This window comes from Sphaeramia orbicularis, chromosome 10 (genome assembly GCF_902148855.1).
Source record: "Sphaeramia orbicularis chromosome 10, fSphaOr1.1, whole genome shotgun sequence".
NCBI classification, from domain to species: domain Eukaryota; kingdom Metazoa; phylum Chordata; class Actinopteri; order Kurtiformes; family Apogonidae; genus Sphaeramia; species Sphaeramia orbicularis.
The window spans coordinates 7602117-7621174 of NC_043966.1; the positions used below are offsets into that span (position 1 = coordinate 7602117).

At 39.2% G+C, this 19058-nt stretch overlaps 1 protein-coding gene across 1 annotated transcript in view; it reads left to right on the forward strand.

The window, feature by feature from the left end:
* fgfrl1a (fibroblast growth factor receptor like 1a) overlaps positions 1-19058 on the forward strand; it is a 229320-nt gene that overhangs the window by 97432 nt on the left and 112830 nt on the right. The window contains exon 3 of the mRNA XM_030146016.1: positions 626-898. Within this exon, the coding sequence (XP_030001876.1) occupies positions 626-898 (273 nt within the window). The remainder of the gene's footprint in view (positions 1-625; positions 899-19058) is intronic.

A 19058-nucleotide genomic window follows, 5' to 3' on the forward strand; every position in this document is an offset into this window, starting at 1 on the left:
TCCATCAGTTTACCAGGTGCTTGCGGATGTGTAAACAGAATGAGAATACCAGCAGGTGTACGGAGCGATGCAGACCGCCGCCAACAGAAGTGAAAACAAAACTTATCACTCATTTCTCTTTTCTCTTCCTGCTGAAGCTAAGCTTTTAAACCTTTGTAGCAAAAACACTGCAATATTAGTATCATATTAGTGTTTCCTCTGTTGTCTCCATGTTTGTTATTCCTGACTTTCTTCTTCTTCCTCTCAAAAAACTTTCCTCTTTTCGTGGTATTTGTCCAGTATGGTTAATTCAGACCGGCGCCCCCTGGTGGATTAATTGAGAAACGCTCATTCCAACACATTAAATGTCAGTAGCAGCACTTTGTTCCAGTCAGACTAATGACAACGACAATAAAGCACATTTACAAAAGGAACTAAGAACTGGAATGGGATTATTAAGTACTCGTATCAGTACTCAGTATCGGCAAGTACTCAAATGTAAGTACTCGTACTCGGTCTGTAAAAAAGTGGTATCGGTGCATCCCTACAAATTTCTCTACAGGGATAATAAAGCGATTTAACCTCAACATTCTCATCAAAGACTGAAGTAAATGACTGTTGTTCCAAACCCTTCCTGTGTCCTCAGGTCCTCCCAGAGTGTCAGAGCGAGTCGCCCACCGGCAGAGCATCCGTCTGGGTCGAACCATGAAGCTGCCGTGTCCTGTGGAAGGCGACCCGCCGCCGCTCATTATGTGGACCAAAGACGGCCGGAACATCCACAGCGGCTGGACGCGCTTCAGAGTGTTACAGCAGGCGCTACGCATTAAAGAGGTGGAGACGGACGACGCTGGGACGTACGTCTGTAAAGCCACCAACGGGTTCGGCAGCGTCAACATCAACTACACGCTCATCGTCATCGGTAAGTTCAACACAGAATCACCTGTCTAAGAATCGATATGTCAGTTTGTGATTGATGAAACATGCTCTAAACATTTTATTGTCAAGCACGTACTTTATTTAATCCAAACTATGAAATTGACTTGTAGCAGTTTATTAATCCAAGTAGAAAGAAGATTATGTAGCATATACGATATAAAACAACTGAACAGGATTGTAATTAAGAATAATTGATTAAACAATACAAGTATAGGTTTCATATGTCACAAAAGTGCAAAATGGGTCATTGACAGGAGGTTGGTAATGATAAATAAACTGTACAAGATGTGCAGAGAAAAAAGAATGTCTCCGTTTATTCCTTTATTAGTCAATTAGATGTTTGGTTTATAAAATGTGAAAAAAAAATTGTGGATCAGTGTTTCATAGTCCAAAATGATGTCCGTAAATATCTCAATTTTCAGTTTGATTATAAGGCAGAAACAAAATCAGAGTATATGAAATTTTAAGAATGTAGATGAAAAAAAGTGACCTTTTCCTGACAAATTAACTGAATCATTGCACCTTCAAGTTACACTCTATGACTGAGAAAGCTGAAAATAAAAGTGAATGGATTTAAGTATAAATCCAACTGTGTGTCACAGACCTGATAAAATGGTGCTGTGGATGATTTATAAAAGTAAAACATTTGTTTGTGCATGTACAGACCTATAAATTAAACACAGTTTTCCATTAATATTATACTTTAAGTCCTTGTAAGTAATCTTTTACAGATGAATAAGTGCATTTTCAGGTACAGTCTATAGTAAGTTATAGTGCTATGATACAATACTTCATCTATTTAGGCCAGTCGTGCATGATACCTTTTAAGTCTTTCAACTTAGAAGCATTTTATTAAAAAATATCCAAGTGAGCCAATTGGTAAGTCAGTAAAAGTCTGATGTTTCCTTTATGTCATAGCGTTGTGTGTGTCTTAGTTCAGAGGAGGCTGCTGTCAATCTGCTGTAATCGAACCCGTGTAGATCTCTCAGAAAATAAGGGCTGCTTTTGTCTGCGTTTTTATGCCGATGTGTGTGTCTGTGACCACAATTGTTGTGGTTGTGTGTTTGTGTCTGATTATGAAAGGGAAGCCTGTCAGGGGATGTGCTTTTGTGTCTGAGTCTCTTTGTGCATCTCAATTTTGATGTCTCATGTCTCTCAAAGACACATTATTCCAGGGTTTTTCTTTTGTTTTTTTTTTTCTCTACATAAACGTTTCCGTCTCTGCATCCAGGACGCAGTATGATGTGTACAGGTCTGGTTTAGTGTATTAGATGTTGTGCGTCAGTTGTGGCGTTGCAGTGTGTGACCCGGTGGACCCTCCACAACCTTGCTGCTCATATACAGGTGTGCGTTCTTTCGATCCTGGGACTGAAATAACTGCTTTCCTTAGCTCTTGTCCATGTAAACAAAATACCTGGAGGGAGGACAGTGTGTCAGTGCACACATGTTCATACCTCTGTTTGTGCCAGAGCAGCTCCACACCCCTCAGTGTGTGTGTATGTGTATGTGTGTGTGTGTGTCAGATTTCAGTCGGGAGAGTGAATGCCAAAAGACAGATTAAGGCTGCGCTGCGTTCCAGAGAATCTGACTAAAGCATCTCCCCCTGCCCACAGTCGGCTCTTCAAAGACGAGCCTGAGTAAAATGCTTCAATACAGATATCAACAGCCGATACTGGCTTTTTTTGGTAATTGTTGATGACATGTCAGGTTCATGTTAACAGTCCTTGCATACTCTTTTGTACTTAATTACTGCTTTTAGTATTTCTCTTAATTGTTTTATTGTTTGTATGATGTGCAGCACTTGGGAAACATTCTTGTTGTTTAAATGTGCTATATAAAGTGGATTGGATTGGATATGATCAAAGTTGGGGCTCTTTTAGTTTCGTTTATTCATGAAAAACTCGCAGAAATTACATTCCTATGCAACTGAAATGCAAATTAAATTAGTTAAGTGAAGGCTTTGATCCATTACTTTAATATTTCTATACAGGGTGGGGAAGCAAAATGTACAATGAACATTTAGTTGTTTTTTCTCAGCAGGCACTACGTCAATTGTTTTGAAACCAAACATATATTGATGTCATAATCATACCTAACACTATTATCCATACCTTTTCAGAAACTTTTGCCCATATGAGTAATCAGGAAAGCAAATGTCAAAGAGTGTGTGATTTGCTGAATGCACTCGTCACACCAAAGGAGATTTCAAAAATAGTTGGAGTGTCCATAAAGACTGTTTATAATGGAAAGAAGAGAATGACTATGAGCAAAACTATTACCAGAAAGTCTGGAAGATACTATTAAAGAAGAATGGGAGAAGTTGTCACCCCAATATTTGAGGAACACTTGCACAAGTTTCAGGAAGCATGTGAAGGCAGTTATTGAGAAAGAAGGAGGACACATAGAATAAAAACATTTTCTATTATGGAAATTTTCTTGTGGCAAATAAATTCTCATGACTTTCACTAAACTAATTGGTCATACACTGTCTTTCAATCCCTGCCTCAAAATATTGTAAATTTTGCTTCCCCACCCTGTATAGTCTGGAGCTGGAAGGGATGGATGACAGATGCACAAAATCCAGGACCAGAGATCTCAATAAACCCAGTATTGTTTCACTGTTTCAATATCAAGTACTTTTTTTTAGGTCAAAGATGAAAATAAAGACGTGGAGCAAAGAATAAAAAGTCTGCATCCCCTGACAGGCTTCCCTTAAGTAACATTCACTAGTCGGGCGACAGTGCAGTGGTTAGCACTCGTGCCTCACAGCAAGAAGGTCCTGGGTTCGATTCCAACAGTAATCGATGGGGGGTGGGACCTTTCTGTGTGGAGTTTGCATGTTCTCCCCGTGTCTGCGTGGGTTCTCTCCGGGTACTCCATCTTCCTCCCACCATCCAAAGACATGCACTGATAGGTGAATTGGTTAATCTAAGGTTGCCCATATGTGAATGTGAGAGTGATTGTTTGTCTCTATATGTTCAGCCCTGTGATGAACTGGTGACTTGTCCAGGGTGTACCCCACCTTCGCCCCTATGTAGCTGGGATAGGCTCCAAGCGACCCCCGTGACCCTAGTGAGGATAAAGCGGGTTCAGATAATGAATGAATGAATGAATGAATGAACGAACATTCACTAGTCAAATATTTCTGAAGCTAGAGAAGCAAACAGTTGTTGCGTGGCATCCATTTGTCATTATTCACCATTTTACAAAGTTACTTAAAATAAACAGACTTTTTATTCTTCTTTGCTCCACGTCTTTATTTTCATCTTTGACCTAAATAAAAGTACTTGATATTGAAACAGTGAAACAATACTGGGTTTATTGAGATCTCTGGTCCTGGATTTTGTGCATCTGTCATCCATCCCTTCCAGCTCCAGACTGCATAGAAATATTAAAGTAATGGATCAAGGCCTTCACTCAACTAATTTAATTTGCATTTCACTTGCATAGGAACGTAATTTCTGTGAGTTTTGGTTGCAGATGCATTAGTGAAATTGGGTTCATGTCATTTGTTCTATTGATAAAACACTTTCAGTGTTTAACCCTTTCATGTATACTGGTCACTACAATGGACAGCTATTCTACAGCTGTTCTCTTATACATTCATGGATTTCTTTTTTTTGTTTGTTTGTTTTTGCACATATCTTTATTAAAGTTTTAAGACACTACATATCTTTTCTGACATGAATTGGTAACATTGTGTAGATCTCCCCAGAGCATACTCTCACCCCCAGAACTACCCCCCCCCCCAGTTTTCACACAATTTATCTGTAAATACATGTTTCTTCATTTCAAAAATTAAATGCAAGGTATCCAGCTGAGTGGACATTTTTGCAACTTCATGTAAAATAGGTTCATAAGATCATTTTTATTATAAGTAGTAGTAGTATGTCTTTTTTTAACTTTATTTTTTGTTTTTTTTTTGTTTTGTTTTTTTACATATTTTTTGTTTGTTTGTTTATTTATTTATTTATTCATGAGAAAATTTTCAAATGCATTGTTTTTTTTTTCATGCCTAAAGAGGAATAAAAACACTCAGGAAAAAAATCTTGATTAAGGTTCTCATAATTCGTGCATGAAAGGGTTAAGTTCAGAACTACATTAAATACTATAGATAGATAACGTAGATACGACATTACTGTACTTTCCAGACTATTGGCCGTACCTGACTTGAAGCCACACCCACCCCGTCTCCAATGTCTCACCATGGATTCATTGATGCCAAGCTTATGTGCAGCAGCTCTACTTCCTTCTTTGACAACCAGACCAGTCCTTAACCAGGAAAACAGAAATTAGCTGCTTCATTTTTGAGCCATGGCTTCACAGCGTGTGGGGAAAAAAGTAGTGGCTTATAGACCGGAAATTACGGTAGAAGAAATGAAGTAATGTGAAGGATACCAGTGCTCCACCAGGTTAAGCTTTGAACATATATATATTAAAAAAAAAACATATAATGGAACATTTGCACAGAATAGCAGATTAAACATTAAACCGGTGGCAGTAACTGTGTCTGTAAGTTGAGGAGTATAACAGTAAAGTGAAGGTCATAGTAACATATAAACCAGGGGTGTCAAACTCATTCTAGTTCAGTTCCACATTCAGCCAAATTTGATCTGAAGTGGGCCGGACCAGTCAAATAATAACATAATAATATGTAAATAATGTCAACTCCAAACTTTTCTCTATGTTTTAAAGCAAAAAAAAGTAAACTTATGCGATGAAAATGTTCACATCTACCAGCTATTCCTTTAAAACAATGTGAATAACCTGAACAAACTGAAATTTCTTAAGAAAATGAAGTGCAATTTTGACAATATTATGTCTCAGTTTATCATTTACATATGTAAATTATAATTTACAGATCACATTGGATCTACAAATACACAAAACATTTAATAACAGGCAGAATATTGGTGAACTTGCACTTCAGACATTTCAAAATGTTCAAATTTGTTCAGGTTATTTGCATTTTGTGAAATAATAGTTTGTTTTAGTGTAAATTACGTGAAAATGTTGACAGTTACAAAGAGAAAAATTTGGAGTTGTATTTATAGGTTATTATGGTAGTATTTTACTGATCTGACCCACTTCAGATTAAACTGGTCTGTATGTGGAACCTGAACTAAAATGATTGATATCTTCAGTGTAATTTTTGCATTTCACAAATTCATCCCGCGGGCCAGATTGGACCCTTTGGCGGGCTGGATTTGGCCCCCGGGCCGCATGTTTGACACCTCTGATATAAACAGTAAAGAGCAGCTGTAAAATTGTAAAGATGTTAAGTCCATGTTGGTATAAACTGTGCAAATGGAGGTTTCATTAGTGGAACTAGAAGCACTCGGAGAGCGCAGACCTCCGCCAAGGCTGATCAGTGGCCCCCCCTGTGGGCCCCCCCACCCCCGATCACCACCAAAATTTAATCATTTCTTCCTTATCCCATTTCCAACAAACCCTGAAAATTTCATCCAAATCTGTCCATAACTTTTTGAGTTATGTTGCACACTAACAGACAGACAAACAAACAAACAGACAAACAAACAAACAAACAAACAAACCCTGGCAAAAACATAACCTCCTTGGCGGAGGTAATTAGTTTGAAGCTGACCCGTGCTTTCCTTTCTCTAACCCTCTGCTTCACGTTCAAGTTTAATTCCATGAATATTTTTAATTCATGTGATGAAACAATCAGGCGTTTGGGTTATGAAAAGGACAGTTGTTCCACTCGGCAGTAATCATTATCGGTATGCGATCCAAAACGGCATCGGTCTTGACCTGAGCTTCAAAGGCGGGTTGGCACAGAGGGCAGCGGGTGGAGGGGTGGGGGGGGGCTAAAGGGGGGGTGTGGTGGTGGTGGTGGTGGGGGCAACAGCTGCCGCTGAGGTCATCCAGGCGGACAGCTGCTGGCCCTCGCTCACACTCCCTCGTACTCTTACTCTGTCTCGGTCTTTCATTCACACTCGGCTACATGTGCACACACACATGCTGTAAAAACAAAGGATCGGGGGAAACCCACATGAGCAAAGTAGGAGTTTGTCAGTTAATTTAGACTCACTGGACCGTTTGACTCACCATTTTACCACCATGTTAATCATCAACTGCCAACACTGTCTCAGGCCTGATGCTCAAATGTAGCTAAACACAACTGCAGATACGTTTTCCAATAATGCAGACAGGATTATGTTCATTAGTAAAGATTAAATGTTGGTAATTAAAGCTTTTCAGTGTGTTATAATTCAACTGCTCTGACTGACACGAGACATCAGAGGCTATTTATTGTTTTTCGGCTGTATGACATCTACCTCGTGATGTCCTGACTTTGTCCAATGACAGGCGTTTTCAAACAGGTAGGAGGGTTCGCTTATGTGATTGACAGCTGTATTTACCAGTCACTGATTCTATTAATGAGATCTGGACTTGACTCTCCTGCTCTACTCTGTCTTAACATGAAGGACTAGAAAAATGCCTTCAGCTGAAATGACATCAGGGTCATCTAATCATAGATGAGCTGCACAAAGACTGTGTGGATTTAGGGCTGCACGATACTGACAAAAACTGAAATTGCGATTTTTTTTTTTTTTTTTTTTTTTTTTTTTTAACTCTGCGATATATTTTGCGATATGAAAAAATACTCAGGAGTGTATAATAGCTGTGTGGTGCTGACGTAAAAGGTCAAACAAATTAGTTGTTTCCCCTCGTTGTGCCAACAGGTGTACGGCACTGTGGACACAGAACACGTGTTTCAGTTTCATCCTTCTTGTAGCCGAAATAATTCCAGATAACTGATGTTGCTTTTCTTTTTGGCATCAAGTGTTTTGTTTTCAAAGAGTGATTTTCTCTTGTTCGTTGCTCATTTTTAGCTTACTGGCTGACAGGCTGTAAGCTATTGTCATCATGCGGCATCCGGTGGCGGCGGCGTCTGTCGTCCGTTACAAAAATTTCAATCATCTTCTTCTCCGAAACTACAATTCCCATTGACTTCAAACTTGGTATACAGCTTCTTTATGATGATGTCAGCAAAAGTTAGTGAAATTATTTGGATTTGGTGCGACTTTGAAAAATTTCCCCATTATAAGAGATAGGAAGTGGATGGATGCAATAACTCAGTAAATATAAATGATATCCAGTGTAAATTTCTACTGTCCAGCCCTGATGGGGAGATGACCAAAACATAATGTCCACATGCTGATCAGGATCTTCTTCTGGATCCGGGAACTTACAGAAAATTTAACATGGGCTCTTATGGGGAAAAAATGTACAGTTCTGATTGACTTCAAACTTAGTATACAGCTTCTGTATGATGATGTCAGCACAAGGTATTGAAATTATTTCGATCTGGATCTGATTCTGGATTTGGTGCCACTTTGAACATTTTTCCCATTATAACAGATAGGAAGTGGATCGATGCAGTAAATCAGTATCAATAATATCAAGTTGGAAGTTGAATTTTTGACAGATCTGGTTGGAATATGACCAAAACATGGGCTATTTCTGTAATAGAATAAATACACAGAACTGGGTGATAATAAATGGCATCTGGATACATTTCCCAAAGCTTTTCATTTGGCCGGTAAGCTACAGGGCCATTGGTCCTATTTTTCAGTGTTGTTACCAGTGACTCACTCCGTGTGCAGGGGCGTGGTCTGCTTCGGCAAACTGATTAAGAAGGATTGTGATTGGTGGATCGCTGCGCACAGTGTGTGTCAGGTACCCAGGTTGAAATCAAATCAGGAAAACTGCAACAGAATATTTCCCTTCAATCAATTCGAGTCGATTAATCGAATTGGGAATTTTTGCATTGGCTTCAAGCACCTAATCGATTAATCGGTTGCAGCTCTAAAACAGAAGTTGATGTGACTGGACCACAGAGGTACCACCGCTCCACCAGGTTAACCTTCAGACATGACCTCTGTGTGTAATTCCAGTCTGGAATCACGCCCCGGCATCTCCTTGGAGTGGCAGTTAGCGTGGAAAGCAGTGTTTTCATAGCTGGAACAATCTGCATAGATAATGATGTCCAGAGTATGGAGGGAATGGCTGACTGCACGGGTCCAGTTGTCTCTGACGTGGGAATGGAAACGAACGGACTGTGTTTATTATCAGTGGATTCACCTCTACTTCTGCTCCGGTCCCATTTTCCACCGTGATGACGCTCTCTTCTTCTTACCTCTTCCTCCTTCCTTCGCTTTCATGTCGTCCCTTCTCTTGTGTGGTCCCGTAATTATTCTTTTGACCGCTCCGTTTCACAGTAATGAACCCACAGCTGGGTCTTATTGTCTTTCGCTCTCAATTTCGAACCCAAAGTATCTTTAGCACCTTTTTCCTATTAGCACCCAATCTCGGCCTCATTCCTCATTCCTCATCCCTCCTTCCTCGCTCTGCTGGCTCATTTTTCCCTGACCACGTTTTAATTTGTATCAATATTTTCACAGTTTCTCCTCTTTTTTTTTTTTTTTTTTTTTCTTTCTCCTGGACGTAATAGCATTTGATTGCTTTAAAACCTCCACTGTACTTCTGCCCGGGCCTCGCATGTGAAGGTGGGCAGGTTTTTGTTGGCGGGGGGACACTCAAGGATTCCTTCAAGTGTTTCTTCTTATATTGTGTGTAGGTTGGCAGATGTTTGTGTGAGTAAATCATCAGTGTGTGTGGATACATACGCGCTGGTTTATCTTTGTGTCTGCGTCTATGCATGCGTTGGTTTGCGCAGATTTATGGGACCACCAGTAAAGCCATTCTGAACAAACCTCAGCGTCCTTCGAAAACCCAACGCCAGGAGAGCTCACGTTTCTTCCTCCCCCTCTTTTTTTTTTTTTTCTTTCTTCTCTTAGTCAGTCTGTCTTTGAGCTGAATTTCCTAGATGCTTGTGTGAGATTCTGAAAATTGTTTCCCTCCTCAAAGCAAAGCGAATGATAGAAAATTTATAGCCCAAACCAGATGTGATGACAATAGGAGTGCGTCTGGAATTGGAAGTTGGGAAGCCATGTGTAAGAAAGAAGGAAGGAAGCGGTTCGGAGTCATGTGTATGTGTTTTTGTATATCAAAGAGTGTGTGTCTGCGCCTGCACTTTTGTGGCGCGTGTTTTGCAGAAATCTTGTTTTCATCAATACGCACATCGGTGACTTTTACGTGCGTGCGCATGCGGGTCCGCTCATAAGTGACTGCTGTGTTGATTTGCGGTGATTTAAGAGCTCAGTCATAGCAGCTGACATCTGTTCATAATTGGAGAACAAAGAGGAAAGAGGGGCCGAGACGGAGATCAAACCTAGACGCAGTGTATGTTTGAATAAATGAGCATGTACGTGATTTATGTTCGTCAATTGGCAGATGCGTAATAAATGTTGAAATAAGAAAAATGGCAGCGCAAGATGAAACATGACAAAAAGGAAAATACACCTTCAACTGGCCCTGGACTTGAAAAATGACTCTGTTGTACATTTTCTCAAATAAAACTGTGGTTTTATGCCAGGATTATTCTACTTCCACTGCTAAACGCAATTATGATGACTTATTTCTGCACGCCGACTGACACGTTGACGTCACGCGGGCCCGGCTAAGTCATATTCCGGATGATTCCATGTGAAGTCGCATGCAGGCAAAACAATTTCAGTGTGATTAGTTTTGCAGTGAATGCCGAGGCTCCTTCATTCAGGTTTATTCCGTCTGCATGTGTGTGACTGCAGCTGTCTTCCGGCCAAAAACACACCGGATCAGGTTGCAGACCAACATCATCCCTCGATCCCTCTGTTCCCCCCGTCCCGATACCTCCTCTGTGTTTGCGTTCTCAGATTTCGGAATTTTTTAATTGAGCTATCTGGTGCCTCGTCTGGAGAGGATGTAAAGGTGGCCAAGATTTCCAGCCTAATTGGTATGACTCATATGCACAGACATGTACGAGTGTGTGCGATTTGTCCAACAATCTCAAATATCCCAATCTCTTTCTCATGCACATGCATACCCTCACCCACCTTTTCACAAACATGTCGGCCCGGTGCTGTGTGTCATGTACAGGGTGACACAAAAAAACAGGAACTTTTTAACAATCCAATAAAACCAAGAGTGATGGAAGAAAAATATTTTATTCATAGTAATTGAAACCTTAAACCATGCCATTTAAGAAACAATGATGGAATTTTCATTTTTAAAAAATTACTTCCTGTAGATGGCGTCCTCCTGTACGAATGCATTCTTGAAATCTGCTGTTGAGATTCCTCATTGACCGCTGCAACATCTCAGCTGGGATACTGTGAATTTCATCCTGAATTCTCTGTTTTAACTCATCCAGAGTTCTTGGTCGAGTCGTGTACACTTTACTCTTCAGATAGCCCCACAAGAAAAAATCACAAACGGACAAATCTGGCGATCTAGGGGGCCAGGGAACGTTACCGAATCTTGAGATCACACAGTTACCGAACAATTCTCGCACAGCCGCCAATGGTTACTAAAAACAGGAATTTTTGAAGTGCGTATTGGCAGACATGAGCAAGTGGCAGCACTGTGAGACAGTGACCTTGAGCAAGTAAACACACCCCCATTTTAGTAACCGTTGGCGGCTGTGCGAGAATTGTTCGGTAACCATGTGATCTCAAGATTCGGTAACGTTCCCTGGTCCCCTAGATCGCCAGATTTGTCCGTTTGTGATTTTTTCTTGTGGGGCTATCTCAAGAGTAAAGACGACTGGACCAAGAACTCTGGATGAGTTAAAACAGAGAATTCAGGATGAAATTCACAGTATCTCAGCTGAGATGTTGCAGCGGTCAATGAGGAATCTCAACAGCAGATTTCAAGAATGCATTCGTACAGGAGGACGCCATCTACAGGAAGTAATTTTTAAAAAATGAAAATTCCATCATTGTTTCTTAAATGGCATGTTTTAAGGTTTCAATTACTATGAATAAAATATTTTTCTTCCATCACTCTTGGTTTTATTGGATTGTTAAAAAGTTCCTGTTTTTTTGTGTCACCCTGTATATATATTTTTTTCCTGAATGCTGGGTGTCTGTATCGTGGACGCTTCTACTCAGATTACACAGTATTTTTGCACTAATGGTAAAAAAATGCACATTGGGAGCGCAGCGCTGCAGTTGGCCAGTGCTGGTTTGGAGGCACTGCTTGGTTGGTGTTCAGTTGAAGGTCTGAGGCCTCACAGAGGAGGTGGTGGTGGTGGCGGCAAGGGGGGGGGGGGGGTCGCAGTCATAATTTACAGAACATAGAAAAGATGTGGAGCCCAGAAATCATCTGGTGGTTTAACCCCTTTCATCTTGACCTATATTGTTGACTTTTTTTGGCTCTCAGTCCATTAAGATTAAACTCTCCTTTTCTGTTTTACCCTCTTTTCTTCTTTTGTACTGCACACATTACTCAAAGCCTCTTAATCTTTATTTTATCCTAACATTTTTTAGAATTAGCACTAATCAGTGATTATAGGGGTAGCAGCTCCAGAGAAAAGAAACTAACTGCATATTTCATTCTTCTGGAAAATAAAAAAATATGGAAAGTGAGGGCACTGACTTCAGCTAGGAGTTAATCTTACAAGTTGTTATATGATATGTGTCGTAAAATTAAAAACTAGTTCTGGACAGAGAATGATAAACATAACAAATGATTTGTTAACAGGTGCAAAAAGTAAAGTTATAATTTTATGCTTCCTACTCCTTTTCGACCATGCACATTCAGACATGTACTTGAAGATAGATTCTGTACATTTAAATGTTATTTTGTTTGTTTTTGTCTTATTTTGCTTTGTTTTGTTTTATTAAAAAGCCAATATCCGATGTATTGGCCAATATAATAATAAAGATAATAATAATAATAACAATAATGATAATAATAATAATACATCACACTTATGTAGCACTTTTTTGGACACTCAGAGACGCTTCACAAACAAACAAAACAAAAAGAACAGAGAGAAAAAAAAGAGGCTGAAGAAAATGCAAGTTTGAACAGGTGAGTTTTAAGTAGTGATTTGAAGTTTTGTATTGACACCAAAATTATCCTAAATCAGCTCAAAAAACTTAAACAATAAATTTGTTGTTGACCAGTGTTACCTTAAGAAGCAGCTGGATCATAGAAGGTTCATGAAAGAAATTGAAGTCTCAAGTCCCTTATTTCCAGCCCTGATGGTAACGTATAAACCGTATTTATTATTATTTACAGTCTCATGCTTATGTTTCTGTCATTGTGTTGTGTATAATATAATATTACATAACACAAGTTCTTCTGTTTTTCTTCTTTTACTGCCGTTTCCTGTTGATCTGCATCAAATCTGTCTCTTTAGTTCTTCTTAGACAAAACTTTTCCTCAATCAGGAAATCGGGGTGGCACTGTTGAAAACAGATGTAAACATGCTGGTGTGTAGTGACTGAACAGTTACAGACGAGGAGAGAAAAACTGGAGTCAAGTTTCCAAAGCTGTTTTCCACCTTGTTGTTGAGTCCAGGAGAGAAAAACACCCTCAGATGCACAAAGATACAACACATATGTCAGTATCTGCCAAATCATACAGGAAAGTGTTTGTGCGGTCACACACATGCACAGGTGAACAAAATAAAGATGCACACACACAAATAGACCCGGTCCTCGGGGGCCCGGAGCCTCCATTTCATGGCTGTCTGTCCCACATCCTCTCGTTCTGCCCTGTTTCACTTTCAGCATAAAGGAGGTGGAGCAGATGAAGAGATGGAGAAGAATAAAGCTTCTGTTTTTTCCTGACTTCAGTCTGAAAATGTCAACAACCAGTACAGAGGTTTAGAAATCGGCGTCCTGTCATGTTGGGATTAGTGATGTCCCGATCTGGATTTTTTTTGCTTCCGATTCGATTTTTTTTTTTTTACCTCCGCCAAGGAGGTTATGTTTTTGCCAGGGTTTGTTTGTCTGTCTGTTTGTCTGTCCGTTAGTGTGCAACATAACTCAAAAAGTTATGGACAGATTTGGATGAAATTTTCAGGGTTTGTAGGAAATGGGATAAGGAAGAAATGATTAAATTTTGGTGGTGATCGGAGGTGGGGGGGCCCACGGGGGGGGGCGCAGACCAGAAAATTTCATCAAAATCTGTCCATAACTTTTTGAGTTATGTTGCACACTAACGGACAGACAAACAGACAGACAAACAAACAAACACACCCTGGCAAAAACATAACCTCCTTGGTGTGGGGGGGACCCACGGGGGGGGGGGGGGGGGCACTGATCAGCCTTGGCGGAGGTCTGCGCTCTCTGAGTGCTTCTAGTTTTTTTTTTTTTTTTTTTTTTTTAATTTAACCTTTATTTAACCAGGAAAAGGATCCCATTGAGATTTAAAACCTCTTTTTCAAGGGAGTCCTGGCCAAGAGACAGCATGAAACACAACACATAGTTACCTCCGCCAAGGAGGTTATGTTTTTGCCAGGGTTTGTTTGTCTGTCTGTTTGTTTGTCTGTCCGTTAGTGTGCAACATAACTCAAAAAGTTATGGACAGATTTTGATGAAATTTTCAGGGTTTGTTGGAAATGGGATAAGGAAGAAATGATTAACTTTTGGGGGGTGATCCGGAAGAAATCCTGAATTTCTGGATCACTTTGAAATTTTCGTTAACATTGTGGTAAATGGGGTCAAAATTTTCGTTTCCCAGTATCTCGCTTAATTATTGACCAAAACTCATGAAATTTAACTCAGGAATTGACAATGGGGTCCTCTATCACATTTCAAAGGCTGATCCGGATCTGATCCAGAAGGCGGATTTTATTTTAAAAAATAAATGTAGGATTTGTATCACCGATTATGTGGGGAATTTTTGCGCTTGGCAGAGGTCTGCGCTCTCCGAGTGCTTTTCTAGTTACAACATACAATTGTCTCCTAAACTAGTAAGTAAGTAAGTAAGTAAATTTTATTTATAGAGCACTGTTCACAGACAAAGTCACAAAGTGCTTTATCAAGTCAAAGTAGAATCAAATCAAGTTTACAGAGACCCAACAGAATCCTCCAGGAGCAAACACTTATGACTGGTGACAGTGGCGAGGAAAAACTTCCCTTTAACAGCAGAAACCTGGAGCAGACCCAGACTCCTGGAGGATGGCCGTCTGCCTGGACCAGTTGGGGTTAAAGAGAGAGAGTAAAGGAGGAGAAAAGAGAGAGCGATAGAGATATAGAGAGACTGGGGGATTGGGGGGGGGACACATGGTGTACTTTATGATGAATACATAAGGTATAATCAGTCTGTGGTGGTCCTGGGTCAGGTGGGAGACTAAAAAGCCTTTTTGAACAGGAGGGTTTTGAGGTGTTTCTTAAAGCTCTCTACAGAGTCCATGGACCGTAGGTGTAGAGGCAGGTCATTCTGTAGACGTGGTGCCACAGCTTTAAAAGACCTGTCACCGCGTGTGCTAAAACAGGTGCGTGGAACCATCAGCAGGTGCTGTCCTGAAGACCTCAAGCTACGAGTCGAGCTGTAGGGCTGGATCAGGGAAGCAATGTATGCAGGGGCCTGGCCATGTACAGGGTGGGGAAGCAAAATGTACAATATTTTGAGGCAAGGATTGAAAGACAGTGTATGACCAATTAGTTTAGTGAAAGTCATGAGAATTTATTTGCCACAAGAAAATTGACGTAATAGAAAATGTTTTTATTCTATGTGTCCTCCTTCTTTCTCAATAACTGCCTTCACACGCTTCCTGAAACTTGCGCAAGTGTTCCTCAAATATTGGGGTGACAACTTCTCCCATTCTTCTTTAATAGTATCTTCCAGACTTTCTGGTAATAGTTTTGCTCATAGTCATTCTCTTCTTTCCATTATAAACAGTCTTTATGGACACTCCAACTATTTTTGAAATCTCCTTTGGTGTGACGAGTGCATTCAGCGAATCACACACTCTTTGACGTTTGCTTTCCTGATTACTCATATGGGCAAAAGTTTCTGAAAAGGTATGGATAATAGTGTTAGGTATGATTATGACATCAGTATATGTTTGGTTTCAAAACAATTGACGTAGTGCCTGCTGAGAAAAAACAACTAAATGTTCATTGTAAATTTTGCTTCGCCACCCTGTAGAGCCCGGAAGGTTAGCACCAGAATTTTGAAATGAAAACGATATAAAACAGGGAGCCAGTGGTACCATTTGGGATGAATGTGGAACCTGAACTAAAACAACTATGACACCTTTGACTCGTAGTAACTTTTGTATAATTTTTGCACTTTCCAAATTCATACTGAAATATGAAATCATATGAAATCCCATATTATGAAATTTAATGATTTCGTTTACTATAAAATAATGCAAATAATGTATAAAGCCAAATTAAAGTGACTCCCCGTCTGTGTACAAAGGTTCTTCTCAACACATGAGTCTAAATATGATTTGCGAGATGTTTGTAAATTTGTTGAACAAAAAGCTAAAAAAGAGACAAAAAGAAGATGTATATCTGTTGTTGGAGTTAAACTATGGAATGAGGCCAGCATGGATTTAAGAATGTGTAGCCCATTTTTGATATTTTAAAAAATGGTACATAAGGCAATTTTTGAAGGATGCAATTGTTAAGCTCTAACAAGTAATAGGTAAATTATTTATTTTGGAGTCTACATTAAATTACCATTAATTTGGTGGTTAAGTTTTCTATTTGTCTGGTATATTTTCACCTTTTTAGGTTTCGCTTGTTTGTTGGCTTGGATACATTATTTTTTCTTTTCTTTTTCTTTTTCCTATATTGGATGCTGGGTAGCTGAATTTGTTCTGTAGGACAGGCATTAATATAAGCATTTTGCTTCTGCCTGTGCATTTTCAGTCATAACCTGTTGGTAATGTTTGTAATGTTTGAAGTGCTGTTGTTGACACTGGTTATTGTGTGATGACTGAATAAAGAATTTCATCATACTGTGGGACAAATTAGAACCTTTGGCAGGCCGCTTTTGGCCCACAGGCTGTATGTTTGCCACTGCCGTAGTGCGTCTATGGACAGAACCATCCAGGGATTATATGTGGGTGCGTTCTGTGCCGTACGTTAGTGATGCTTGGATCAGTAGGTTACTGGCGGGTCGGGTTGGTGTGTGTCAAAGAATGTCAGTTTATTTGGGTTGGGTCGGGTCAAATAATTCCACAATTGCCCACGGGTTGAAAAAACCCGACTCGTGCATCACTACCGTACATACCAAACAAGGTTATAATAGTTTTTGATTTTTCATTATAGTTTAGTTTTATTTAGTTTTGGCTTTTTTTCTCTAATTCAGTTAGTTTTAATTTGTTTTTAGAGCAGGTTTACTAGTTTTTGTTAGTTTTCGTTATTTTCTAAATGCTTAGTTTTAGTTTTTTTCATATCTTTATCTTCTTCTCCGTCGTATTCAAATAAATCCCAGACAGGACTCTGCTGCTTTCTCCCAACTTTAGTCTCCATGTTTCCAGGTAGAGTGGGGATGAGAAGATGACCAAACGACAAGTGACAAGAAGTGACGGACCGTTAAATATCATATGGTGCCTCCAGCTAAAATTGCTTAAGGGAAATAAATCGATTTCCTATCAATCCGACATTGACAAAGACGAAAACGAAGGGAATTTCATCCATAATTTTTATACGTTTTAGTTAGTTTTGTAAACACACAATACAGTTTCAGTTAGTTATCGTTTTTTTCTTTTAATTATACTTTTTATTTATTTCAGTTAACAAAAATGTTTTTACAATTCTAGTTTTCGTCATTTCGTTAGTTTTCGTTAACGATAATAACCTTGGTACCAAACAATGAGAACGCGCAGACTATAAAGTGAAAGTGAAACTTACAGGTGCTTTACTAATTCCTCTAAGCCTCCCGCTGTTGTGCACTTTAATTTGAGGGGGCAGGACATTTATTTAATCCCCAGAACCGGGCCCGGATTGGCCTGATCTTGTGACTAAATCCAATCCGATCTTTTAAAAAATGCCAGATCGGCAGCCGATACTGATCTTTCCATCGGATCAGGACATCCCTAGTTGAGATATTACACCTCAATCCAAAACGCTGCAGGAGTAAAGACATGTGGATCACCTGCATTTGTACAGAGAATAACAATACACCTGTAATATTCACCTTTAGCCTTATTTAGCCTTTCGTTTTGGTTCCAGCATGTACAATGTTACATATATTTCCACCATTTTATTGACACATACCATTGTTGAACTTAAACCTGACCAGCTGATCATAACACTGCCCCCATAGGCTTGTACTGTAAGCACTAGGCATGATGGGTAATCCCTCCATCCACCTCTCATCATCACTCTGGAACAGGGTCAATCTGGACTCATCAGACCACATGACCTTTTTCTATTGAAACACCGTCTGGTCTTTCAAAAAACCATGGGAAGGAATGCCCCTAGGACTAAAAAAAAAAAAGTGTTTGAGGAGCTCTTTGGAAAAGGGATTCATAGATAGATAGATAGATAGATAGATAGATAGCTCAACTTCAATCAACATCTACTTTATCATTGTTTTAAAAAGCATCTGAAAAGGACTTTAATTCATGAAAAAATGTAAGGCTGTGTATCACTTGATTTGTATTTGATGATTTGTAATGTGGATTACATTTTTATTGTTTTTACTTTAGTTTATTGTTTCAGTTATATTGTATTTTTTAATTCTTTTTTTTTTTGTGTATTGTTCATTTCGGGAGAGGTATTCATATAAGCCTTCTTTTTGGCTTCTAACCTCTCCTGCACATTTTTGTAACTTGTTTGTATTTTGTTTCTTGTTTGAATTTTGTTGTTTTTTCTATTGCTGTTTTTATTTTGTGCAAATAAATTAAATTAAATTATAGATAGATAGATAGATAGATAGATAGATAGATAGATAGATAGATAGATAGATAGATAGATAGATAGATAGATAGATAGATAGATAGATAGATAGATAGATCGATTTTATTTATTTAGTTAGTTAGTTAGTTAGTTCATGGTTGTGCATTTCATCAGTAAACATTCAATAATCATCAAGTAAACAAACATGTACACACCCATGCTCAAAAAGGAGCAGGATGAAGAAAATCTTTCCAATATTTCCTGCCCCCTTCTAAATAATAATAACCTTAATGGTTAGCCATACACAACTAGCTATAAAATCATACTGTATAAAGTCAGACAAACCAACTAAATAAATCCAAAGATAGCACCAAATGAATACAAAACCAAGTGCAAAACTACATGTCCAGAAAGTACAAA